Raw genomic sequence first — 27,584 nt, forward strand, 5'->3', positions numbered from 1 at the left:
CACGTAACAAGCTCAAGGGATTGCTCCCGTGTTTAATGTCAATCCAACAATACAACGTTTCGGGGGCGTGCCCCTTCGCCCACCTGACGAAGGGGCACGCCCCCGAAACGTTGTATTGTTGGATTGACATTAAACACGGGAGCAATCCCTTGAGCTTGTTACGTGTGCTGGAGTTACTTTGTATGCATTAACTGTGGAGGGGCCGTCCTCCTATACCCCAGGCACCGTACTTAAATCGTTTGGAGAGGCCAGGTGTGCGTGTGCAAATTTTTGCCTACAGCAGGTTCAGAACACAGGCAGTCCCAAAATGCAATTCCTTTTTAAATTATTACTAATGGCCATGCATTTGCACCCCTTAGAGGCCCATTTATTAAAGTCTGATATTTTCTGGGAAAACTCTGGATTATTGCAAGAAACCCAGTGAGATCTTTGGGACTCCTCCCATTGACTTATATGCAACCTCGGCAGGTCTGAGATGTCGGATTTTCGGATTCTGACTTTTTCCATCCTTGAGGTATAAAAAATTCTGAAAAATTTGTGTTTTTTAAAATTCCGATTTTATACTAATAAAACACAAATTTTTCGGATTTTCACCATTCGGAGATTAGTAAGTAACCCCCTTAGTGTTCTTGCACTTGTGTTCACGGTCAAAGTAAAGGATAGCTGCAGGATCTTTAACATTTTTCCTTGACATTATCCTGGGAATGGTTAGCTTAGAGGACTCTTATAGCCAAGGGGATACAAATGATGCAGCTATGCCTTGTTATTGCTGGGGGCTGAACACCAATCAGTAGTTAAGGGTATAAAAGCCCTATGTACAGAGTCCAAGTCAGCAGGTTGGAGTTGAGGGGATACCTGAGCCAAAGGAAGTGCCCACTTAAATGCTGGACAACAAATGGTGCATCAACATAGGAAATTCTACTTTATAGTTTGGATTACATAAACTCAGCACTGCATCTTCTAATAGTAAATAGCAATATTGAATACAAGATAGCAATACAGGTATGCACGGGACCCGAGGTTTTCTGGATAACAGATCTTTCCATAATTTGGATCTTTATACCTTAGGTCTACTAGAAAATCATGTAAACATAAAATAAACCCAAATAGGCTGGTTTTGCTTCCAATAAGGATTAAGTATATATTATTTAAGATCAAGTACTAGGTACTGTTTTATTATTACAGCAAAAAAGGAAATCATTTTTAAAAATATGTATAATTTGGATAAAATAGAGTCTATGGGGCAAATTAACTAAGATTCGTAGTTGCGCTCAGGGGAAGCGTAAGGTTGCGAAGTTGCACTAGCGTTAATTCGCCAAGCAAAGCGAAGTTACGCTAGCGATGCTTAATTTGCATACGGCGCCAAATTGAAGTTACAATGGAGGTATATGTAGCATCACTACACAAGCCTGGGAAACCTTCAAAACAGCAAATAAAATTTTATTTTGCCCTACACATGTGCCCACTGTATAGTTAAGGTGCCATGAGTTAGGAAATGTAGGGGGGAAGGAGCGTAGCCCCAAAAAAAATTCGATCTTTTTCAGCCTATCACCCATAAAAAAAGGAAAAAACGCCAGCGTTTTTTGGGACTTTGAAAAAATGTTGACTTTTTTTGAAGCAATCCCTATCTACTCTATTGCACTTCGCCTGGTCTGAGGTGGCGAAGGAAGTCTAGCGTAAAAGGTAGCGTTCAGAAAAATGCGTGCGTCAGTGAATTTGCGTAGTTACGTCCGTTGCGCAAATTCGCCAGGCGTAAGGGTGCGAAGTAACACTAGCGAATTTACACCAGTGTCCGTTAGTGAATCGGCGAATTAACAAAAATGCGCTACGCTAGCGAATTAACGCTAGCGTTAGGTGCTTCGTCCTTTAGTGAATTTGCCCCTATGATTGATGGCCTTTCAGTAATTGGGAGCTTTCCAGGTTTCCGGATAATGGATCCCATGACTGTACTAAATAGCAATCCTTCCTGTGTGCCAGTACACTAGGGGGTCGCCCAAGTTTAAATCTGTGCTACTGCAGGTGGCAAACCTCCCGTATGCCAGTAACCTAATTTCAATACTAAATACTTAATAGCAATAGTTAATATTAAACAGGAATACCAGAGGTGTGCAGACGGATAATAAGTTATATTGAATCTACATACAAAAAATAAGCATTCAGGAAGCAAAATTAATATTCAAAAAACAAATTTTGTGCTGCCAATAATGAAATTGCTGAGCATTTCCCCCTCAAGTTGTTTACTGCTGGACGGAGTGAGGAGGAGAGACTGATTGGTGGAATGGTAAAGCCCCAGGCGTTTTTCTTTGAAGAGAGTGAAAAACAGCCTTTGTCCCTGGTGAAGACAAAAACAACTCATATTGATTTTGTCTCGTTCCCTTTAGACTTCGGCCACTATGTTTTGTACACAGTCCTGTTCAAACTGGATTTTTTTTTTGTTAGCAGACAGAACATTATAGGTGCCAGATGTCAAAAAAACAAATGACTCTGAGGTGTTTCCTAAAATCTCTCCTATAGACGTAAGAGCATTTGACATAATCCCATCGTGCCCCACATAGGGGATAGTGTTTCTAGAGATAAAGTCCTGTGTCTGTAGGGGAGGAAAACATCCTTTCATGAGTTGTTTCCTACCAGCAGGAAAAGGCTTTCTTAAAAATGGGCAAAAGACTGATCCTGCAGAATATTTCTATTCTATATTATTATCCTGTTTAATCAAAAATGTCTTATTCCGATTTCGTATTCCAAATAAAGGGCCAGATTGAATTTAGTGAGAAAAAGTTATCTCATGGTTTATCACGTGAAAAGTCACGTACGAGACTTAATTCGAGGAGAAAAAAATTTTTTCTCCAAATTCAGTTTCAGTTTTTTTTCCATAGATTTCACCAGAGTTTTCACTCGATAAACCATGAGACTAGTTTCTCTGAATTGAATTCAAATTGAATCTCGTCTTTGACTTTTCATATGATAAACAATGAGATAACTTTTTATCACTGAATTGAATCTGGCCCAAAGTCACATGATACTATTTACTTATTAGCAGCTATAAAAAGTATTTTTAAAGGACACCCAAAAAATTTTTCCCCCACATTAGTTTTCCCCCAAAAAATCCCCCAGGACAAAGTCACCCACACCAGGAGGGAGCTACCATGGGTCTTATTTATGAACACAGAATGTTGCGTGAAGTGCAATTTTTTGGCTGAAAATCTCAATTTTTCCCCCAGAATGCCAGACTAATGGTAGGCATATGGAAAACTGTGTCCTCCGTGACTTGCATGCAATGCACCAAAATGGATGCAAAGCAGTGTCTGTTTTGGTCAGTTGGACGCAAGTTGAAGAGTGCAGTCCTAACAGCATTAGGGTCCAACTCATTTGGGGCTTCATTTGCAGCTGTTGAGCTGAACCCTGGAATTACCACCACATCCAGGCTAGCCATTGTTTCCTAGTATCAATGCATGCATGTGCAGAGATGTCAACTCCCCCAATTTACCCGAGAATTACCCAGTTTTGGACCCCCTCTCTCCCGTCACCATACTGTCAGTTAAATGTACATGTGCGGTAAGCATTTCGTGATGTCAGATGAGCTTGTGCACATGTCCATTGAATATTCAGCGGGTTCAGAACACATGTGCAACAATGTCACTTCCATCAATGGCCCTTATGCGATGACATTGTTATGTTTTGGGTAACAGAGGATGAGCAGAGTATAACAGTGCTTTATTAGCAGAGTCATGCAGGTATTACACAAAAGTAAGCTTCTCTGCTTACTCATCCTCAGCTACCCAAAACATAACAGACATCACATTCAAATATCAAATATTTTTAGAATCACCAGGTTTCACATTAGTGATGTGCGGGTTGATTTGAAACACATGGGTCGGGCGTTGCGACCAGCCACATTACCTAGGGCCGCCCTGGCCTGGCACGGATGATAAGCCTTTGTTTTCTTCAGTAACAATGTGGGTAAGAGGAAAAAAAATTAGGTAACAGGTTCCAATGGCTAAAGATCAGCTCATTTAATATGAATGGTGTATGCTCCATTGGTGGAGCTGATTTACAGCTTCTTTAAAGAATAGACTTTTCGTTGTTTTTTCTGTTTTATGATTTATTTGATGGGTATCAGTACCTGATTTGTTTGTAATTTTTTTGCAAGAATATTTAATTTAAAGGAGAAGGAATACAATTTTCTACTTGAGGGTGGCAAAAGTTAAGCACCCCCAAGTGACTACTTTTACTTACCTGACACCCCAGGCCGGTGCTCCTTCCAGCAACACCGCAAAGTATTCCTTCTCCTTTAAAAAAATGTCCTCCTCTGCTCTTAAAGATTCTCTTTCTTGGAACCAGATGCCACATTTGTTTAAGGGTGGGCTCATGTCTAGGGCATTAGAGGATCCCCTCTGTCTTTATTATGGCTCATTGGAGATGTGCTTGAAAAAGTAGCCACTTCAAGCCTTTGCACCAACATTACTATTAAAGACGTTCTTAGGTACCCTATTTAAATTAACCTAAGCGCAAGCGTTCTTGCGACGATTAACTAGGCAAAAATTAACGCTAGCGAAATTCGCTAGGAAATGCTGGCCCAGCTGAAGTAATACTAATGAAAATTCATCAGCATGCGGCTGCAGAGATGCAACTTCGCATATTAGTGAATTAGCGTAGTGGTAATGTATTTGCGCCTGGCGGAGTGTGCCCATACAGTCGCTGGCGAAAATTCACCCTTTAGTGAGCAGGTTAAGAGCAGGTCGGGAGCAGGTTAAGGTTTTGTAGGTTAGGGTTGGGTACGGTTAAGGTTTCGCAGGTTAGGACTGATGACCCTGGTAAATACTGCCACCTAATTAACAGAACCCCTGCCCTGCACACAACTTTGCTACACACAAATGGGTTTAGCTGAACCAAATTTAATACGTGTTTGCACCTTAATAAAGTGCACAGAAAATAAAGAACAGATTCTGCATCTGATTTGCCAGCCACAATGTACAGGCTTATGGGACAGCATTGGCATACTCACATAATGACATTACTGGTTGACTGACTTTCCAGTGGGGAGCAGATGCTGGGAGACTTGACACTGCCTTTAAAATAAGGGTCAAGAGAGTTCATTGTAATTTAACCTGGATAATGCCATTAGTCTTATTCACTAAACAGTAAGCTCTTTTGAGCAGAGTCTTTTTAACTCTTGTATGCAATTTGTATGTTCAGTGTATACACTCATTTATTATGCAACACTGCTGAATATGTTGGCACTTTCTAAATATGTGTTAATAATAAAATAAAAATATAACACTAAATTATTTTAATATGCTACTTGAACCTCCATTTAGTTGTATTAAATAGTTTGCAAGTGTGCAAGTGTGCCTGTTGACATTGGGGAACCCTGGAGCTACCCACATTGTGTGTTTCATCAAAGACTGAGATAGACATTGAAAGTGTTCATGTGTCTAAATAAACCATTGTTTGTGTTTATAGATAATACTATCGGTATAGGCCATTACATACCATAGTCCATTATAGAATATAGCATGTTCCTTTATATATAAAAATTTGTATAAATATAAAGTTAGTTCTTCTAGTCATGATGCCCACATGGGTAACATAGTAATTTAGGACGAAAAAAAGATATATATCTAGTTAAATCTAGTTCAACTGTTTAGTCTAAATGCAAAGCCCCGTGCAACATGGAGTAATTTCCATTCCCTGTTAGGAACATCATGGGTAGACAAAGACAATAAGAAGCAGAGAAGAATTATATTATTATTATTATTATTTTATTATTGTTGTTGGTATTATAGACCAACACCCCACTTCCAATAGCATAAAAATTGGCTCTGACACCCTTAGTTTCTCATTATCTTTTCAGCTGGAAGCACTCAGTGTTGAATTTCAAATCTTTAACATCTATGTCCTATTGTTATACTGGTCATGCACTTGGCCACTCGTTGGCAGATTATTGGCTAGTTGCACAATCAATATCTAATTGGGGCTGTATCAGATATCACTCAGGCTGGCTAGAGAATCATGTTGGGTTAGATCTAGATGCAGGACATGCTCTCCAAATGGGTCTCTATGAAGCGGTCACAGTCCAAATGGGTCTCTACGTGATCAGGACCAAATAATGAGATCAGCCCCAACCTGTCCCCCCACCACGGTGACCAAATTAGAATTCACTTATCTAGCAAAATCTCCAACTGAGCAGATCATAACATGTATGGGAAACTTGAAGGTGGCCATACACACGGAGATCCGCTCATTTGGGGATGTTGCCAAATGAGCGGATCTCTCCTCTATTTGCCCAAATTGAGGGTGATGATATTGGGCTGATCCGATCGTGGGCCCTAGGGGATCAGAATGGAGGCAATACTTTCGGCCAGATATCGATTGGGGAAGCCGTCGGAGGGCCCCACACATGGAGTGTATGGGGTCTTTAGTGTGTGCTGACATCCATGTCATTCCATTATGCATTGCTTAAAAAAGTTTTCCTGCTACATTTGGAAAAATACATAACCTACATGACATAATCGTCAGAGGACACAGGCCACAAGGGGGCTCTGTTCACACCACCTACCTCTAGTACAGTGATCTCCAAACAGTGGTTCGTGAGCAACATGTTGCTCCCCAACTCCTTGGATGTTGCTCCCAGTGGCCTCAAAGCAGGAGCTTATTTTTGAATTCTCGGCTTGGAGGCAAGTTTTGTTGCATAAAACCAGGTGGACTGACAAACTGAGCCTCATGTAGACTGACAGACCACATAGGGGGCTACCTAATAGCCAATCACAGTCCTTATTTGGCACCCCAGGAACATTTTTCATGCTTGCGTTGCTCCCCAACTTTTTTTACATCTGAATGTTGCTCATGGGTAAAAAAAGGTTGGGGACCCCTGCTCTAGTAGGTAATAAAGACAGTGCCCCTAGATGCTGAGCTCTGCCCAGCACCAACTTCTCAATCTGGTGTAAGGTGCAGAGTGCAGTATTCCCTGAGGAGCAAGTGCCTGTTAAATAAGCATTGTGCAACTTCATTAAAAAGTAAATGACCCCCATTGGTCAGGTGATCAAAACAACAAATTGGAAACTGTTAACCTGATGCATTGCCTTTCCCTTAAATAACACTGCTGAACTGAATACAAGGAAACTTGTAGCCCGGAAATACAGTTCAAATTTGACCTCTTATCTACAAATAACTACTTAACAGCAAATCTTCAGAGGATGACATGAGCGTTTTGTTCTTACCAACTATAGTTGCAAAGAAAACCTTGTGAAAAGGAAATTAGGAATTACTCATGCAGGGCTCAAAGCTGGTTCCGCATGGCATTGAGCACACACTGGCTTTCAGCACACGGGTTGTGTATAACCACTTCTTACTAGTCGGTATGATATATTAACTAAGAATGTTAGTAAGAGTCTAACAAGAATTTATTTCATTTGGGCACATTACTGACACGTGCAAAGGATGATTACGTTCTACATGAGCAATCCCACCCGGTAATTGGGTTTGCTGCCTCAGGTGACTGGGAGAACAGAAGTGCCTTCTGTTATTAATATTATGCTTTACATAGCGGCAACATGTTTATGCAACTTACATCCAGCTGCTCCTGCTGAGCTCGGCTTTGAGGAGAGACCCAGAGCACCTTTGCCCAGACAGGAACTGCCAGCTTCCTGCCAAACTGCTGATCAATCAGGAGAGCGTGTAAGTCTTGTGATTCTGGTGACCCAAGAGAGTGCTCGCTGCATGTACTGCTGAGACAGAGAAAGAGGTTCCCAAGAAACTGCTTGGGAAAAGCTAGATTAATTTATCCTATATGAAATGGCTTTGTTAAGGAATAGGTCTTGAATCTGTGTTATCTAAGAAACATAGCACAGCTTTGGTATAGTTATTGTCTCTCAGTTCTTTTGTTGGTGGCATTTGTATTGTATAAAATTAATTCTTATCTATTCGAAACCCCAACTAATTTTTACAACTGTCTACTTAAGTCATGACCATCATTGCCAACACAGGAGCCACTACAGAATACAATGACATTCTTGACAATTCCATGCCTTATACTTTGGGACAACGGATAGTATCCATTGCAAAAAGTAAGGTCCATACAGAAATGGTTTGTTTTGATGGGAGTCAAGTGAACATCGAGATAAATTGGGACACTAATGCAAATCAGGTCTGGTCACCCAAACCATCACCCAAACATCACTGCCAAACTCTTACATATGAATGCAAGCACCAACAATGTTCCAAAGCCTAGTGGATAAAGCCTTCCAAGAAGAGATGAAATTAGAGGATGTTCCAGAATCACCAATTCATGTTAATACCCTAGGTTTGAGAATGAGATGTTGGGTAAGCAGGTGTCCAAATACTTTTGGCTATACTGGGCTAGACTGGTAAGTCATGAAGGAGTGTGTTTGTAAGTTGCCCTTTCAACACTGTACAAGTTAGCTGGTTAGGCACCTGTGTAGTAGGGGTATATTATTTGACATAAAGGTTACTGCATTCATGTGTTAGTGTGGTTAGTCCCCTGGTGGAACCTGGCAAAGCAAATATCTTGAAGGTTCTATTAAATTTTGTTCCAGGTTTCCATAGGGTCCTGTTACTAAATGGGGAAAAGGTGCAGTTGCCCAGGGCCGTCCTGGATAGATAGCCCATCAGCAGCAATAATTTTTGACATACAGTAAGCAACTCCTGAAAAGGCAGAGATTTGTGAATACAGTTTATCCGATCCAATTGCTGTTGGTCTTGGGGTAGCATGCCTGCACCTCATGTCCTTCAGTAAGCAGTGGATATAGCAGTCATTTAATATCATATGGGCAGTTTGGAAAGTGTATAACATATGCAAAATATGCTCTTTTTTGCACTTTGCCCACTACTGCTGCTGTTGCATTATTGTTTCATCTTATCTCTATATAAGGGGGAATCCGCAGGTCTCTGCACTCCATATAGGCACCTTATTTGTTCATTTAAAGTTTAAAGCAGCCGTGGGTTTCCAAGCCTACCCCAATATAAATATAAAGGGGAAAAGGAACATCCTTAATTATACTTTCCTTCTTTTGTGAAATATTTAAGAGGAAGAAATACTAAACTCTGCACTGATTAAATTAGATTTCCCACCAAACTAAATAAAATGAATACTGTCAGCTACTTAAGAATAAACGTAAGTACTTAACTAGAATTAGCTGTGCTAAGGTCTTCTACTAATAAATTAATGAATTTGGATTTTAATGCTTTATGTATGTTATAAGGTTCAAACTAAAAAGTCCTCAAACACCACTTCAGTTGCTGTGAGCATCATTGAAACTGGATCCCAGTAAAAAATGTTAAGCACTCCATATCCAGATGTCTCTTTGTATAGTTAGCCTGACAAGACCCATGTGCCTTGCAATGTACTAACCCTAACATGTATAAATCTAATGTATATATATGTATTGACCAGCTCAAGTCCAACGCAACCAGATCCCTTTAGCAGTAAAGATCTGATCCTATGAAGATGCCCCCAGTAACTCCCCATCTTTTATTCTGCTGATTCACTGCACATGCTCTGGGCTGCTGATACTTACTGAGCTTAGGGACCAACTTACAACATACAGTGGGGCAGATTTATTAAAGGGTGAAGTGGCTGTTGCTAGAAAAATTTGCCAGAAATCCCATCCACAGGGACATCCCCAATTTCTTAACAGGCGTAGAAGACAATTTGCTAGCGAAAGAGACCGTCGCTAACTGAGTTTCGTACCCTATCACTAGGGATGTAGCGAACTGTTCGCCCGCTAACTAGTTCGCGCGAACTTCGACCGTTCGCGTCCGCCGAATGTTCGCGAACGTTCGCAGTTTGAGTTCGCGTTCGATCGTTCGACCATTCGACCATTCGAATTCCTTCGACCGCTAAAAATCGAACGATTTCCATTCGTTCGAACGATTGTAAGCATTCGATCCAATGAAAAGCATTCGATCGAATGGCTTCGATCGTTCGATTCGAATGAAAATCCTTCGATCGAACGATTAAAATCCTTCGATCGTTCGAATCGAACGATTTTAGCGGTGTTCAAAGTTCGCGAACTGTTCGCGAACTGTTCGCGAACGTTCACATTTTTTGCCGGTGTTCGCGAACGGCGTTCGCGAACACCAAATCGGCAGTTCGCTACATCCCTACCTATCACCAGCTGAATTGTCGATCAGGCAAATGATCGTTACTTGGTAAATTCACTGTGCATTTTACAAAAGGTTACTTCTTTCGTCAGAGTTTCCTTCGCCATCTTAGACCTGACGAACTGATAAGATGAAGCTACATCCGTCTCAATCTTATGTCAGTGACATCATATCCTGTATGCTGGAAAAGTCATGGAAATGATGCAAAACTCTGGCGTTTTTTCATATTTTAAAATGGGATTGTCTTTAAAAGTTGTAACTATTAAAAATCTTTGTTTTTAAAAATTTTTACCATTTGAGGGGCATGGCAAATTTGTTTTAGAGAGGGCATTAGAGGATCTATTTTGTCTTTATTTTGCTTCCTTGGACATTTGTAATAAAAATTGGCCACTTCAAGCATTTGTACCAACATCACTTAAAAAGACATACAGTATAAATGACCTATATGTACCAGCCCTATTCAAATTGACCTATGCCTAAGAATACTAAACGAGCGTTAGGGAAAGTCCTGTATGAAATACTCTCACTGATGAATTTATGCTAACAAAACTTTGCCAGCGTTCAGCTGCAGAGACGCAACTTCGCATTTTAGTGAATTAGTGTAGTGGTAGCGAATCTGCGTGAAGTGGCGTGAAGTGTGGCGGAGCCTTCTCATGCGAAAATTCACCCTTTAGTGGATTGCCCCAATATATATAGAATATAAAAGTCACTATACAAGGTTGATGGAAAATTCAGATGGGGATCAGAATCTGCATCAGAATGTAATAATTCACCTTGTAGCCTCAGCTTCTATTACCGATGGAAACTATTTTTTAATTAATGATTTATGACGACCCCTAAGCTTAGCTTCTCAGCAGCTGCCCAGAGCACACTGAGCATGAGAAGTGCCACAGACACACCTAACAAACTCCAAGATGGTGAGCTCCTGTGCATAACTGCAAAGGCCTGGATCATTACTGTTATAGAGATGCTGAACCTATAGACAGTAAATTTGGTATATAAATCATGGCATTTCTAGCCACATTAGTATTTAGAATTAAGTTATCCTTTAAAAGAAAATGTTAAAAAAAAGCAATGAAATCTCCATCAAAGCATGTTTTATTTTTTTTCTTGAATTTTGGTCCAGCTGCCATATATGCCATTTCTGTAAAATCCAAAAGACAGACATACATCTACCAATTCAGCTCAGTGTCCAGCAAGTTGGCCTATTTACATTATGGCTACCTTTCTATTGTTCCTTTTATTTGGGACAACAGCCTGAAATAACAGAACAGCAGGAAGTAAATAGGAGATGCTCTTCCTCTTCACTTCCCTTCCCCATTTGAAAATGTATTCTGCTGATATACCACTGGTCAACATGGTCAATCAACAGATGGCATTTCAAACCTTTCTGATTAATGAACAGTAGCACAAATATATCAGTGGAGATCCTTAGGCCACCATACATGCAACAAATAATCCTAACCAGATTCATGTAAATCTATGAGGGTGGGGGGGTACATTTGGATCAGATTTTGGGCACTTAAACATGTAAACATGTAGTCATTAAATATCACAAATGAGCCCTATGTTAATTAGACTAAAAAATAATTTAAAAAAAATGCAATGTTTTATAAGTGGCAAATTTATAGGGGCCCTTTGTGCCCCTATTTAGGAACAGCAAGGGTCATTTAAAAATGGAAGTGCAGTATGCAAAGTATGATATCTGAAGCAAATCACCATACTCATAATTCCAGTGTAGCCATGGCTAAATTCTGAGTTGTGGCCACCACAATTGTGTCTGATCATTCAAAACAGATGCAATTGCTCTTATGTTATGACACAAATCAGGTGCAAGTTGAGTGGAGGTTGTGTAACATTTGTGTTACTTCTGGAGCCTGCTTTTCTCATACAATTTATTTGAAGTCTGGTGCGTCTCTTGAGTCAACACGCCATAGGAATCCTGTAACTACTGGCAAGTCCAGGGTGGTGAGAGGTCAAGGGTTCCCTAGTGTCAATAAGTACAGTTGGAACCATTCATCCAAAAAGGCAGGATGGAGACAATGGCAACCATGTAGAAGTGCAGGAGCACATTAAACAGATACTGATACTAGAAATTAAACCTGTTTTATGTCTATCATAAGATTGTCATTGGATGCTAATTATAATTTTGCTATAAAAGTATTTGCTTTAAGCTTTCACATTACCTATCTGGTCCCCATGTTCATCTATTTGGGGGCAGCCATATTTGTGCAGCAGTAATCCATTAGTATTAGAAACTCTAACTGATAGGGTCAGGTTGGCAAATCAGTCAGATTTAAAGGAGATGGAAAGTCTTTGTGCATTTGGGGGTGCCAAATGTTAGGAACCCCAAGTGATTGTATTGATTTACCTGAAACCCCGGGCTGGTGCTCCTATCAGCAGAAAACTGCACCGGCCCGGGGTTATACCAGTGAGCACCACCACGGATCAATCCTCTTCCTCTTTCCTTTGCGCTGCTGCGCATGCGTTTGCCCTGGGAAATTTGAAGAAAGAAGAAGCCAGAAGAGGATCGCTCCGTGGTGTTCACTGGTATAACCCCGGGCCGGTGCAGTTTTCTGCACCGGCCCGGTGGTTTTTAGGTAAGTGAATACAATCACTTCGGGGTGCATAACATTTGGCACCCCCAAGTGCATTAAGCCTTTCCTTCTCCTTTAAGAACTTATAATAACAATTACTTTCAAAAGTATTATTTATTAATAAAATAACCTGAATTAATTGGATTGCGGAAAAATACGATAAAATTGAGGGAAAACTCGGATTGCTAGAATTTTCCTGAATCGCTGAGTTTTTGCCCAAAAACCTCAAAAAAATTGGATTTTCGGGCGAAACCCCCCAAAAACACAGATAACTTCAATTTAAGATAGGTGCCTCTCCCATTGACTTATACAGTACCTTGACAGGTCTGAGACGGTGGCTTTTCGGATACAGGCTTTTTGCAGCATCGGGGTATAATAAATTTTCTATTAAAAAAAATTCAAATTTTTTGGGGTTTTTCCATTCGGACTTTAGTAAGTAACCCCCCATAATGTACATTAATATTTTGAAGAAAAAATGTTGTCAGTATCAGAACTGCATTAATATGTAGTGATGGGCGAATTTGCGCTGTTTATTTCGCAAAACGCTTCATATTAATGCAGTTCTGATACTGACAACATTTTTTCTTCAAAATACGGCGCCTGCGTCTCGTTTTTGACGCCGGCGCCCGTTTTTTTTTAAAAAATTTTTTTGACGCCGACGAATTTTTTGCCACGAATTTTCGCGGGCGTTTCGCGAATTTATTCACTGGCGGCGAATTGCGCAAATTCGCCGCAAATTCGCGCCTGGTGAATAAATTCGCCCATCACTATTAATATGTAATATGTAATCTCCATTGCTATTTTAGAGCCCCTTGTGGATGAGTTTGTAAATGAGCCCTAGTAATTTTCAGAAGCAAATTACATTTTTTATAAGAGCCAAATAAACCCTTTAAAATTGTTTGTTAGGACAACTAAAGGTGGCCATAGACTGAAAGATCCGCTCGTTTGGCGACATCGCCAAATGAGCGGATCTTTCCCCGATATGCCACTAAACTGCGTGCCTATATCGGGGGTAATTCGAGCGTTCGGCCGTTCGGCTCCGACGGGTCGGTCGGGTAAAAATCAAACCTTCCCGATCGATATCGTGGCCAGATATCTATCGGGAAGCCCCCATACACGGGCAGATAAGCTGTCAAATCGGTCCAAACGACCAATATCGGCAGCTTTATCTGCCCGTGTATGGCCACCTTAAGAAATAATCAGATTGTAATACACCAATATTAATACCTTTTCTTGATGACTGAGCATTCTGCTGTACTTATGATGCTAAAAGTAGGCTGTTTGTTTAGTTACTAAATATATAGGCTTTCCTTCCATCAATGTCTTATTTCAGCAGACTCGTCATTATTACCAGCAAGAACACAACGTTTTAATTTGAATCAGCAAACACGCAAGATAAAGCTTAGACTGGTTAGCTCAGCATATTCTACATAAACCAGAAGCTCTGAGCTACACCCATCTGAGGAATAGACTATGCCCCTGCCTTGTCAACAAGGCTATTTTCACCATTTCTCCATAATATGACAGTAACATGACACCGCTCTGCACTTTTTAGCCCTCAGCCCCTACCTGCGTCATGCTTTCAATTTTGTCAACAATGTGTTACTACAGGGATGTTCAAGAGGGGGTCAGAGTTCAAAACTGTTCAAAACTGCTGGAGCTGCAGACCATATAAAAGGCAGCTGCACTTAGGCTAGAATCAGATCAAGAGAGGGCGAATGCAGTAAACAACCTTCAAGAGTAAGAGAGATCCACTGAAATGGAGAATGGAATGGATGCTCTCCACCACTCAGGAGTTCAGATTGTCCAGTATCTTCAGGTGAACTATAAAACCTCCCAAGACTGGTTCGTATTCATCTCATTTGCTGCCGATCTCAGGAACACCTTCTTTATCCTGTTCCCCATCTGGTTCCATCTGTGTGAGTCAGTGGGGATCAAGCTCATCTGGGTAGCTGTGATCGGCGATTGGCTCAACCTTGTCTTCAAATGGTAAGTTATTCTCCCAAAAATATTGCATTTTGTCTTTGTAGTCTACATTTGGCAGTAACATTGAAAGAATGAGCAATGGAATATGTTTTTGCATCTCTGGGTACCTTATTGGTTAAAGCACTGGGGTCCTGGGTTCAATGCCCAACTCTAAAAAAATATTTAAAGCACAGAAATGTATTTTTAATAAAAGGTTGCAACAACTGTAGCTTACACAATGCTTGAAATGAGAAGAATTCGTTAAGAGAATTACAATTACTACATGCGCAAATTACTAAGGTGGCACATATTTAATTACCATACAGATGGGTAAACAAATAAGCAACTGACCAGCCTCAGATGGAGCAACAACAGCAGGGCAGGGCAGGCGGGGACAGGCAAACAGGGCACCAGATCCATTTTGAGTATATATGTGTCCTGAAAGTTGACTAACACATCAAAATGCATTTAAATATTTTAGCATGCAGTATTGGGTGATCTACCCATCATCTACTGTTGGACATTGGTATAAATGTAGTAAATAATGCACATGGATAATTACGATGGCTGCCTTTGTTGCCTGGGCTGATGGCATGAATAGCCTTAGCCATTTGTTTCATGATTATTATTTTCTTTTCTAGGATCCTATTTGGCCAGAGGCCGTACTGGTGGGTGCACGACACAGATTATTACAACAACATGTCTGCTCCAGCCATACAACAGTTTCCTGTCACCTGTGAGACAGGTCCAGGTAAGAGGCTACATATTTATTGCCTATTTATTACAGGTGCATACATATTCAAGCATAATATCTTATCTCAACCAAATGAGAGCTAGGCATACCTGTGCTATTAGCCTACACAGGAAGAGGGTGGCATCACTGGAAGGCTTTGCCTGATTGGCTACACTGCCGGGGATGGTGGCACAGTCACCCTTCCATATATTGTAGCAGAAATCACACAAGCATTTGAGTGCCTGAAGTGTTCCTCAACCCAACATTTTTTGACTGCACATTTCATTTGCTCAAGCAAGGAAAAACACTTTTACCAAATGGTTATGCCGCTCATTAACTTGTGTTCATTTTAACTCAGTATATCTTAATTTTTATAGCTAAATAAAACTCTATGCCACCACTGAGCTCTAACACCCAATAGCATAGAATGGAGCTCAACTGCTCCAAGACGTTGAACACATTCTGATGAACTGGCCCATTTGCCAAAGCTAGCGTAATTCTTTGAAATTTCCCTGAATCTATGATGAAACTCTCCGGTTCAAATCCGTTTTGTTCCGTTCATTGATACCATGGCCATTCCTTATCTGGGATTTATTTGGTCTTCTCTTCTCAGGAAGTCCTTCAGGACATGCAATGGGATCTGCAGGCATTTACTATGTGGTGGTAACTGCCCTGATTACTCTTCTCCTAAAGAAAAATAAATCCTTCAGTTTCCAAAAGAGGTAAGTCTTTATATTTATCTGACTTTCTAGTGCCAGTTAGTAGTATTTACAGCTTTAACATCCCAAAAAGGCATTTGAGCTGTTCTTTATGTTCTATACTGTATATGTGAAAATGCTTTTAATACAATGTTATGTTATCTACATTGGCATCTGCTCAGTTATTTGTTTTGCATACATTGTGATTTAAGGCAATTAAAATGTTCTAAATGTTGATTGGAAGCATTTACAAGCCCAGTTTGAGAATTTCTCAACACTTTAGATTTTTTATGATTTTTTTTAGCTTTATCAATGAAGTTGAAGAACCCATTAGAACCCATTAGTGAACATGGTATACATTTCACAAATGTGAGAATTTCTTGCATTGCTGGAAAAAAACTGTATTTGGGACAAGATCTACAAAAAAAGGAGAAAACTCTTTCATATACCCTTTAATAAATTAAGTAAACTCTAGTGAATCTGCCCATTTATCTGCATGTTCAGCAAGCGTGCATGATGTTGAATAGAGATGTGGTTGAAAATGAGTGTAGTTTTCTCTATAGGGCTGAGGTTCAAGCGTTTGTATTATCCACTGAATCCAACATACCAGGGGTGAGCTTTGTTTAGGCAGGTTATAAAAGACGGCAAAACTTAATTATTTTCCATGAAACCGAATTTCTGTTTTTCATATTGACATGTGTAGAGTTAAAATAATAGGGAGAGAGGTTTGATGTTACATATGTGTCTGAGCATAGCTGCCCATATAACGGTTGTCTCTTTATTTCAAACTAGATGTTTTCAAGCCCTTCTGTGGTCTGGTTTCTGGATGATTCAGGCTTGTGTTTGTTTGTCCCGAGTCTTCCTTGCTGCTCATTTTCCACATCAAGTTATCTGTGGAGTAATTGCAGGTCAGTAACCCGGTATGGAAAACAAGGCTCTTGCTCACTCAATGTTCTGCTGTGTCAGGTATTTGGCTAATAAGTTGCAATGTTAGCAAAAAACACGTAGAGCTGTAAAAAAAAAGTCTTCCTACATGTGTTTGTTAGCACCACACACATTATAACCAGTGGTACGTACAAAACAACGTACCAGGACCAGCACTTCACCAGGAAAGGCATCGCATTTTCATTGTCATGGAATTCTGTAACTTAATGCAAAGATATAGGCCAAGCCCGCATTTAGTAATAATGAAGGGGCAGTGCTACTAGGCCATGCTGAATCTATACATTATATTCACATGATCAAATAATTAGAAAAAAACATGAAAACGCAATACACGTGAATTGCAAATGGTGTAGTTCTACTAGCTGTAATAACTAGAGGCATTCATCCATTTTTTCCTTGATCTGTAAAGCTGCTATTGGATAGAATTCAGGTGTGGATACTTATTTCTTACAACTTTTTTATTTACATTAAAGGCATGGTGGTGGCTGAAGTATTTGAACACATCCAATCCATTTACAAGGCCAATCTGAATAAGTATATATACACTACTCTGTTCCTGTTTTGCTTCGCTCTGGGATTTTACCTGGTGTTAAAAATTGTTGGCGTGGACTTGCTGTGGACACTACAAAAGGCCAAGAGATGGTGCTCCCAACCCGAGTGGATCCACATTGATACAACTCCATTCGCCGGACTCCTTAGGAACCTGGGTATCTTCTTTGGCTTGGGGTTGGCCCTTAACTCGCAAATGTACAAAGACAGCTGTCAGGGGAAACACAGCAGGCGCTTCAGCTATCGCCTAGGCTGTATTATAGCCTCATTGCTTGTCCTCCACCTTTTCGACAGCTTTAAACCACCCACCAAAGTGGAGATGCTCTTTTACTCTTTGTCCTTTTGCAAAAGTGCAGCAGTTCCATTGACATGTGTAGCAATAATCCCGTACTGTATATCACAGATTGTAAACAGGAAAGAGAAAGTTTTATAAGACTATGGCATGACCTCTCTTTACTAAATTTACTAAGTTTCTACATTCTGCAGTGCTCTGCCTACATGTACATATGGAGAGTACCATCCAGGGTAGAGAGGCCATTCCATACTTGTAAATAGGTCTTGCACTGAAGTCAAGTTTTTGCAACTTTAAAAGCAAGAACATGTCAAGAGATGCCTTCTACTAGGTAATGAACTTGAAAAATAGCTGCACCCCAGCATTGGCTATCTATAAGGTTATCTGAGGTCTTTTCTAAATGCCAATAAAGAAGTGTCTGAAGGGCATGGGGTTACATTTCTACAGGCCTATGGTGAAGGGTCATTTGGAGTATTTAAAAGGTAGCATGAATAATTATATCTTATAGAAGGCAACATTTCATGCTACGGTTGGCTACATTTCATGCTTTCAGGTGCTAGAGTCTGTGAATACTTGATATTACTCTACAATGTGCAAAGTCTCCTAAACTCATGGGAAGATGACAGCTAACAGTGTTATTTTTTGATCATTCCAGCCCTGTAGGAAGCATGGGTGGGTTTTATGTATGGTACTAAGAAATACCCCACCATACATCATTAGTATAGAATGTACGGAGGTGGGTAACAAAGTCAAGTGTGGCATGGTTTTTTTTTTTGGTTTAGGTTATTGACCCAGAAAAACATATATTTTTTTATATACCTCTCAGGGGTGATTTGCATTGTACTAGTTTTTTTATTCTGTGTTCAAGTCACAAGTTTGTGATACGAAAATGTGAAAAGAGATGTAAGCTAGAATGTATGGCTGTTTGTTTTGAAACATTTTTAGATCAAAAAATTCTTTGATCCAAATTTCGAATGACATTTTAGTTGTTCTGTTGGTTTATGCAAATAAATTTGTTTTTTTAAAATAAATCATTTGTTGTGATTGCTTTCCTTCTTTGAAATATATAACATACCATTAAAAGATTAGCTTGTGAAAGCCCCTGTTATTTATTGAATAAATAGATGGGCTAAAAGATGGAATCTCGCTTCCAATCTGTTTCCTAATGGTGGGCTGGCTACTGTCCCCTTCCAGATGACAACAAGCAGGCAGATTCATGAAAAAGCATGGATGGAGGGAAAGCACCATTAAATATAGAGGAAGCAGAGCCCACAGTTGCGGAGGGGGGCCTGACCACCAGGTCTGCTAGCAGGTCTATAGCAGTAAAAAAAATTCCCCCCCTGCCCGGCTGCACTCTTACCTGGTAGCCGTGAGGAAGGATACAGTGTAAGGAAGATGCCGGCAGGGCTTGGGGTGTGAGCGGGCAGGGGGCCGGGAAGGGATCTCTGAAGATTTCTTTCCAGGGGGCCCAGTGCACACTAGTTACACTGTTGGAAAGCACGGTGTTGCAATATTAAAGGTGAACTAAAGATTAACAAAGAAGTAGACTAGAAATGTTGCACATCATGTTTTGGGGTCAGCGTCTAACTGGGACACCAGGGCCCCAGCAAAAACCATACGACCAGGGGCCCACCCAAAAAACTTTAGACCAGGGGCCCACTCTAAGTATTATTTTCTTCCTCTCCTTACTCAATTTCTATTCTCCTAGTCTCTTTTCTTTACATATAATCTATTATTCCATCTATTTAACCTCTTTATTCTCATAGAAATAGGGAATGGCCATGAAATAGCCAAATATTTTGAAGCAGGAGGGCCCACTGACACCTGGGCCACCGGGAGTTTTCCTGGTACCAGGGGGCCAGTCCGACACTGTTTGGTGTTCTGTACCAGCCCAATGCAACCACAGACTCTGAAGATGCCCCAGTAGCTCCCCATCTTCTTTTCTCTGTGCTGCTGTCACTTACTGAGCTTAGGGAGCAACTCACAATATACTTTATATATAGAATATCAATGTCACAATACAAGATGTATTAGTGATCAATTCAGATTCTCATTACACAGCAGCTCAGAAACTGGCACAATTTGCATCAGAATGGAATAATCAGCCCTGTAGCATCTGCTTCTGTGACAGACGCACCTCATTTTCTGCTTGATGATTTGTGACTCCCCTTAAGTTTAGCTTCTCAACAGCTGCTCAGAGCTCACTGAGCATGTGCAGTTTCACTGACACTACTTACAAAATCCAAGATGGGGAGCTCCTGTGCACAACTTTTTAGGCCTGAAGCATTATTGTCCCACCTAAACTTTTAGGCCAGCAAAAATAACATTAAATAAAATATGGCATTTCTAATATCAATTTTCAGGGTTTAGTTCTCTTTTAACCCCCTTTGCTGAAAAGAACAAATACCTGCAGCTATGACATCAGAATTTACACAAGTAAAAAGGCATGCAAGAATTCAGAGCACCTGAAGGTGAGTGATGGGAACTGGAGAATTGCAAGACTGTAATGTAGAAGTAGTTATGGGTATATGAGCAGATCACAGAAATATTGAGACCAAGGTGCATATTTACTTACATGCAAATTTTCAGTTTGGGACAGGGTCGGACTGGAGCATTGGGGCCCACCGGGGAGGCAACCCGAAGGGCCCTCCTGGCAGTCACGGGCCCCCTCCTGACTTTTTAGACCGTGCTCCCCAGCTGTTCGCATGTGCGACTTGCCGCACGCATGCACAATGCAGCAGTGCAGCCCATCGTGGGAGCAGGTCTGGGCTGGCTGTGGCCCATAAGGGCCGGGGCCCACCAAGTTTTTTCCCCGTGTGCCACTGGCCCAGTCTGACGAAATTTTAGGCTCCCTCCAGTGATTTTGATTGCTTTCCTTATACCCCAGACAAGTGCTCCCATTTACTGAAAGCCACATTCGGATCTATTTTGTTTTTACTATTCTCGTCCACATTTTTGTGTGCACTCGAGTAAAAAGCCAAACTTAGAAGCAAAAAGCCAGCTTTTAACTCTATTGTGCATGTGAACTGGCTGGGAATCAGAGAGAAGGTCTAAGAAGAGGAAGAAGATTGTGACATGACGCTTCTACTGAAATACCCCGGATCCCAGTTTTCAGCATTCAGAGCCTGGCATTCCTTACTTTGTACGTCTGAATCACAAACAAGGCAGGGGCCACCTGACTATCTTGGATCCTGCACTTATGCAGTCAGTGCTGGATCCAAAGGCTGCACCGCATGTCTCTGTGCTGACAATCAATGCAGAAAGGCCTGTGGCCATTTGCAAAGAAATTGCCAATCGCAGCCCTCTTTTTGCACTTTGCACACTTCACCCAGCTTCGCAAATGAGAATTAAGATGCTTGAAATCTAAGAGGACATTGGGCAGACAGAAAGTTTGTGTAAATACTCTACAGGCCAGAGAGACCCAATTGTCTCTATTCATATTAATGTCAATGACTTAGAGATTGGAACATTCTTCTAATGCTTTCAGAGAATTAGATCTGAGTTACAAATAGTTTTAATATGTTTTCTTATAGTACTAAAATATTTGGGGGCTTATTTACTAAAACTTCTTTTATCTCATTTTTTTTATGATAACAAAGTCGACCAAACTCCCTTCCACGCATTGACAAAATTTATTGTCAATTTGTATCATACAATTAAAAAATTGGATTTTCGCTGTCAAAACTGGATTTTTTTGGATTATCGGATGAAAACCTCCACTTTTTTGGATTATACGAAGTAGGCTAGAAATTAAGTACATTGGGGCAAATTCACTAAGATGCGAAGTTGCGCCAGGCGCCACTTCGCCGCACTTCGCCGCACTTCGCCGCACTTCGCCAGGCGTAGTTTCGCCAGGGCTCCGCAAATTCACTAAAATCAGAAGTTGCGCACAGGGGTAGCGTAAGGTTGCGAAGTTGCGCTAGCGTTGATTCGCTATATAAAGCGAAGTTACGCTAGCGAAGGCTAATTTGCATACGGCGCGAAATTCAAATTTCAATGGAGGAACACGTATCTGCACTACAAATGCCTAGAAAACCTTCAAATCTGCAAATAAAAATTTTATTTTGCCCTACACATGTGCCCACTGTCTAGGTAAGTTGCCATGAGTCAGGAAATGTAGGGGGGAGGAAGGGGAGCCCCAAAAAATTTTCGATCTTTTTCAGCCTATCAGCCATCATGTAGAAAACACGCCAGCTTTTTTTTGAGACTTAGAAAAAAAATTGACTTTTTTTTAAACAATCCCTATCTACTCTATTGCGCTTCGCCAGGTCTGAGGTGGCGAAGGAAGTCTAGCGTAAAAGTACACTGCGCAAGTTAGTGAATTTGCGTAGTTTTGTCGCTAGCGAAACTTCGCCTGGCGTAAGGTTGCGCAGTAACACTAGCGAAACTACGCCAGCGTTCGTTAGTGAATTTGCGCAGTAGCGAAAATGCCAAACGCTAGCGAATTAACGCTAGCGTTCGGCGCTTCGCATCTTAGTGAATTTGCCCCATTATGTTTTGGGCTTCTGTACTAGCCCAAGGCAACCACAGCCGTTTAGCAGTAAAGATCTGTGTCTCCAAAGATGCCCCAGTAGCTCCCAATCTTCTTTTCTGCTGATGCACTGCACATGCTCTGTGTTGCTGTCACTTACTGAGCTTAGGGATCCACTCACAATATACAGTACACATAGAATAGAAATGTCACAATATAAGACTGATTAGTAATTAATACAGATAATTACTACATTGCAGCACAGAAACCAGTGCAACTAGCATCAGAATTTAATAATCAGTTCTGTTGCATCATCTTATATTACAGACCAACCTCATTTTCTGCTCGATAATTTATGAAGACCCCTAAGCTTAGCTTCTCAACAGCTGCTCAGAGCCCACTGAGCATGTGAGTGTCACAGACATTTTCCAAGATGGTGACCCCCTGTGACAAGCTTGTAGTCCTGGATCATTGCTGCTATTGACAAGCTGAAACTTTAGGCTGGTGCAATAAGTGCAGTATATAAAAGATGGCATTTTTAGTTATATTAATTTTTAGGGTTTAGTTCTCCTTTAAGTTTATTAAAATGTATTAATTCTGATGCAGATTTTTGCTTTTATTTAGTAGACTGATCACAACAAACTGTTCATTGGTCGCTATGAGCACCAATGTGAGTAGATAAGCCATAAGTCTTGGCTTTCAATTTGATTTATGTTTTTAGATTGGAAACAAATGTTCCCTGTGTTTTCCTCACCAGGTCAGGCATGTGCTCCAGGCTTCCTGTTCTACGGCTGTGTGTACCCAGGTGTATCATAACCCTGCCTGCAATGTTCTTCCTGTCTAAGGGACCCTTCCAAAGCTATTGTATGGGATGCTGAGCAAGCTTTCTACTCTCCTTTTATGAGAAGTTTGCCACATGAGTGTGTCAAAAAAGTTGCCTCTAAGCTATCATTCCTGCTTTAACTTATGAATAAACAAAGGCATGTTTGGTTCAAGGGATGAAAAATGTAAGTTGTTATTATGAAAAAAGCAGTCTATTTATTTTAATGTTATTGATGTTTGTTATGTTTATTTATTGACTTATCCTTCTCTGTCATGACTTGGTGGGACCGAGTGGTCCCTCCTGAATACCGATCTCAAAGCAGCATTTTTTCTCAACAGTTGACTTGTAATATGTAGGTTTATTGCAAAAATTAAATATTTTAAACAAAGACACGTAGGGTTAACTAAGGTTCCCTGTTCATAGAGTGGGCCCAGAGTAACACATTTCATGGTGATAGAAAGGAAGTGACTGACAAAGGGACTGAACCAACGCTGAGAACCAGAGCACAGAACATGGTTACACAGAATACCTGTCCCTCCAGAAGGCACATGGGCTGGGTAAAAACAAGAACAAACAAAAAGTTCAGACAGGTTCACAGAAAATAACCTGAAAAACATTTCTATTTACAAATTTGGAATTTAACTGCCTTTTAAAAGTGTCTGGTCCCTAGAGTGACTGCACCTGCTTTCTAATGGTAGAACCCAGTAGTGTAACTATGACTGGCCCCCCATCCCCTGCAAAAAATCTTCAGGGGGGCCCATTGTGCACAGTCACAGTGTCCATGCCCTGACCACCCCACACATTCCTATCTCCTTGTCTCGCCCACCCCACAACTCATATTTGCGTCATATTTTATTTATAGTAATACTACTATTTAGCAGATACCATGGTCTGCCGTATGGTAGTTATACAACTAGTAGAACCTTTAGCTCTAAGTAGTCAGGGCATGGGCCAAGTTGCCTTGGGCAAAGCCAACACTAGTGGTAGGCAGATGGGCCTTGAGTTGTGGGGAATCAGAGGGAGGATGATTCATGGGGCTTGACTTGGATGCCTATGACTATGTCTTAGGATACAAAAAACATCAGGATGTGGACGTTTTTAATATGATGAAATAAAGTCGTATTTTTATCTCAACGAATGGCAAAAGGAAAGCTTGTTGATTCTTCTTCTTTAATGCCCTTCTGTGCTCTGGCCTCAGGCAGACACTAATACTACTTGGCCTAGCTCTGCTGCACATACTGTGAGGATCTAGTAAACCTGCAAGCTTGATTTTGGGCAAGATTGTAGGCAGAAAACCAACCAACATAGGGGGGACGTAGATATGAAACTGAACTCATGGGTCCAGCACTACTGATACCAACATAGTCTATGACGTGAAGGAACATATTTTTCAAAAGGTAGAGTTCACCATAGCTTTCCAGAGGTGAGATCCAGAGCTTTCTATTCATTTATATAACCTAGATAAATGAATAGAAAGCTCTGGATCTCACCTCTGGAAAGCTATGGTGATATTTGGGGGAATATTTAATAAAGGGTTTCACCTTTGATAAGATTTATGGTTTGACCTTCTTTCTGCAAAAAACACATCTTTCTCCCAGAAAACACAAACAAGAACATACGGTTAACAATAAAACATGTTTTTGAAATTCCTTTCTTACATACCTTAACCCTGCAAGCATTGTACTTATTCTGTGTGCTCAAAAATACGTTCCTGACCTGTCACCTATTCGCAAACGACATGGCCTGATCTCTTAAAAACAACTTCTCCTGACACGTAGGCATGTAGGAACGAAAAAGGAGGAGGCTGTTAGAACAATGCAACTAAGTACATCATGTTATTGCTAGAAATGAGTGGGATTACTGAGCACATGTCAAACATGAACACTACAATGCTTGAGGCAAAATAATGGGAGAAAATTGCTCATTCATAGTAGTTACAGGAATGGGATCCAAAAAACCCATTATGCAGAAAGCATTGAATTACAGGATGGCAATCTCCTATAGACTTAATTTTAATGAAATGATTCATATTTAATTCAAAATCCTTTTTCTCTGTAATATTAAAACAGTACAGGTATGGGACCCATTATCCAGAATGTTTGGGCCTGGGGTTTTTGGATAATTTTTTCATAATTTGGATCTCCATACCTTTACTATAAAATCATGTAAACATAAAATAAACACAATAGTGCTTACAATAAGGATTACTTACTGTATATCTTATCTTGCATCAAGTACAAGGTAATGTCTTATTACAGAAAATTTTTTGGATCATTTGAATAAAATGGAATCTACGGGAGATGACCTTTCTGTAATTCAGAGCTGTCTGGATAATGGGTTTCCGGGTAACGGATCCCATACCTGTACCATGTTCTTGATCCCAACTATGATAGAACTAAACCTTTATTGGAGGCAAAACAATCTAATTGGGGGTTTAATGTTTAACTGTTTTTTAAGTAGACAAGGTATGGAGATCCAAATTATGGAAAGATTCCTTATCCAGAAAACCCCATGTTACCCCATGTGTAACAGGTACCATACTTTTACTTGTACTTCATGAAACTTCCACCTATTTGGGACCTCGTATGGGAGACAGGGGTGCTTCTGCCTAGAGATGTTGCCTCCTGACCATGCAAAGGGGGCAACTTCAATTAAAAAAACAGAACTACAATGGTGCATGAAGAGTTATATTGCCCATGGGAAATTGCACTCCTAGAAGGCAACCCCCCCTCTGAAATACCTTTGAACTGAAAAGTCTATCCTAAAATCGCATTGCTAGCCAGTTGAATCACCCAATCATGAGAATGTGGCTGGTGGCAATTACGCCGACAGAGAATGTTGAGTTCTTGCAGCTGGCCAAACACTCAGTTACCAGTGCCCTTAGAGTTAGCATGTCGTGCTATCTGCCTCAGTTGGTGCTTTACTGGGGGCATCAATTAGAATATTTTTTGAGCCCAGTTGGAGTCATAATGGTCAGGGATGGGCCGGGGGTCAGCGGGAGGTCCATGTCGCTAGTGCACTAGAAGAGACGAATTTCCGGGTTTAAAACCGGAAATTCGGCTCCTAGTTACCAGGAGTGGCATTTTTTCCGCCCCTGGCAACCAAGGGGGCGCTGCCATCTGAGGCGAGTGCCTCAACTCGCCTCATTGGCGGAGCGCCCCTGCCTGTCCCCTACCATTCCAAACAATAGCTTACAGGGGAAAAACACAGGCTCACTAATCTACTAAGGGAGTAACACAAGGCAAAGAAGGAGGAAACAAGGAAGAAACTAGGTTTTTTATGAAAAAACTTACATAGATCAGAAAGACATGCCATACAAATCTTTCTACAGACAGTTCAGTGACAAAATATCCTCCTCTTGTTGTTTCACTACGTCCTTTCATCAGTTGCTGTTTTTCTTCTAACAATCTGGACTGAACAGGATCTGAAGAAGGGGAAGAATGAAGAAAGTGTTGCTCCAGGAGGCCATCTAAAGGCCGCAACTCACAGCTGAATTCAGCAGATTGGCAACATCAACGTTGCAGTTAAGTAAAATGTGCAGAGATAAGGAAAATAGCCCTGTTATTGTCAGTGAAGAAGAAACAGGCTCTGTCGTTACAGTCACAAAGGATTCCTCAGTAAGGGCAGAGACATACGGTCAGATTTGGGGAGATTATTCGCATGGCAACAAATCTCCTCTTCTTCGGGGCGACTAATCTCCCCAAACTGCATTCCCCTGCCTTCCCACCGGCTAGAATCAAAATCACCAGGGGGTGGCACTCGGAGCGCTTTGTTTTCCAAAGTGTCCAACCGTGTGTCTCTGCCCTAAAGGTGAGACGGCAGCTTTTTTGGCGCATGTATGGTGCCAGCCGACAGCCTTGCCCCACTGATGTCCAGCTGAAAATTTGCAGTGTGAATTGGACACAATTGCAGTAATGGTAGAGCAATTGCGGCAACAATCACCCCTTTGTGACCACGATGACTCCGGAATTCTGGGAAATAATGCTGCATTATGGTAAAAAAAAAAACATGGCAATTGCACCCAAAATTGCACTTTTCTCACTGCACTTGTGGAAGTAAATGTACACTTAGGTCTTTTCCAAAAGAAATTAAAAAAGTTATACTTTGTGTTTCCTGATTTTAAAAAAAATCCTTTATTTTGTCATCACATTTATATAAACAAAGTATACTAATAACAATAATTGCAGATGAAAGGGCTGATGGTGGGTCCCTTTAGTGGACATTGTACAAGTGTCTATTTATATAGACACTTGTGTATATTATATTATATCTCCAGAGAGGCAGCCAGGTGTCACATAGGTGCCATGAGAAGGGATGTGTTTGGGAAATGGTTTAACCCCTAAGGTGGGTTGGATTGGTGGCAACCTATTACAGGAGATGGGTTGGGCTCTT

At 40.8% G+C, this 27,584-nt stretch overlaps 1 protein-coding gene across 1 annotated transcript; it reads left to right on the forward strand.

Annotated features, from left to right (window-relative positions):
• Positions 1-14,438: 14,438 nt before the first annotated feature.
• On the forward strand, positions 14,439-18,929 carry g6pc1.3.L (glucose-6-phosphatase, catalytic subunit 1, gene 3 L homeolog). Its single transcript, NM_001089833.1, has 5 exons — positions 14,439-14,705; positions 15,323-15,432; positions 16,028-16,136; positions 16,905-17,020; positions 17,531-18,929. The coding sequence occupies exons 1-5, from the start codon at positions 14,476-14,478 to the stop codon at positions 18,037-18,039; spliced, it is 1,074 nt and encodes a 357-aa protein (NP_001083302.1). The 5' UTR covers positions 14,439-14,475; the 3' UTR covers positions 18,040-18,929.
• The last annotated feature ends 8,655 nt before the right edge of the window (positions 18,930-27,584 follow it).

Source organism: Xenopus laevis, chromosome 9_10L, assembly GCF_017654675.1.
Source record: "Xenopus laevis strain J_2021 chromosome 9_10L, Xenopus_laevis_v10.1, whole genome shotgun sequence".
In the NCBI taxonomy this organism is placed as follows: domain Eukaryota; kingdom Metazoa; phylum Chordata; class Amphibia; order Anura; family Pipidae; genus Xenopus; species Xenopus laevis.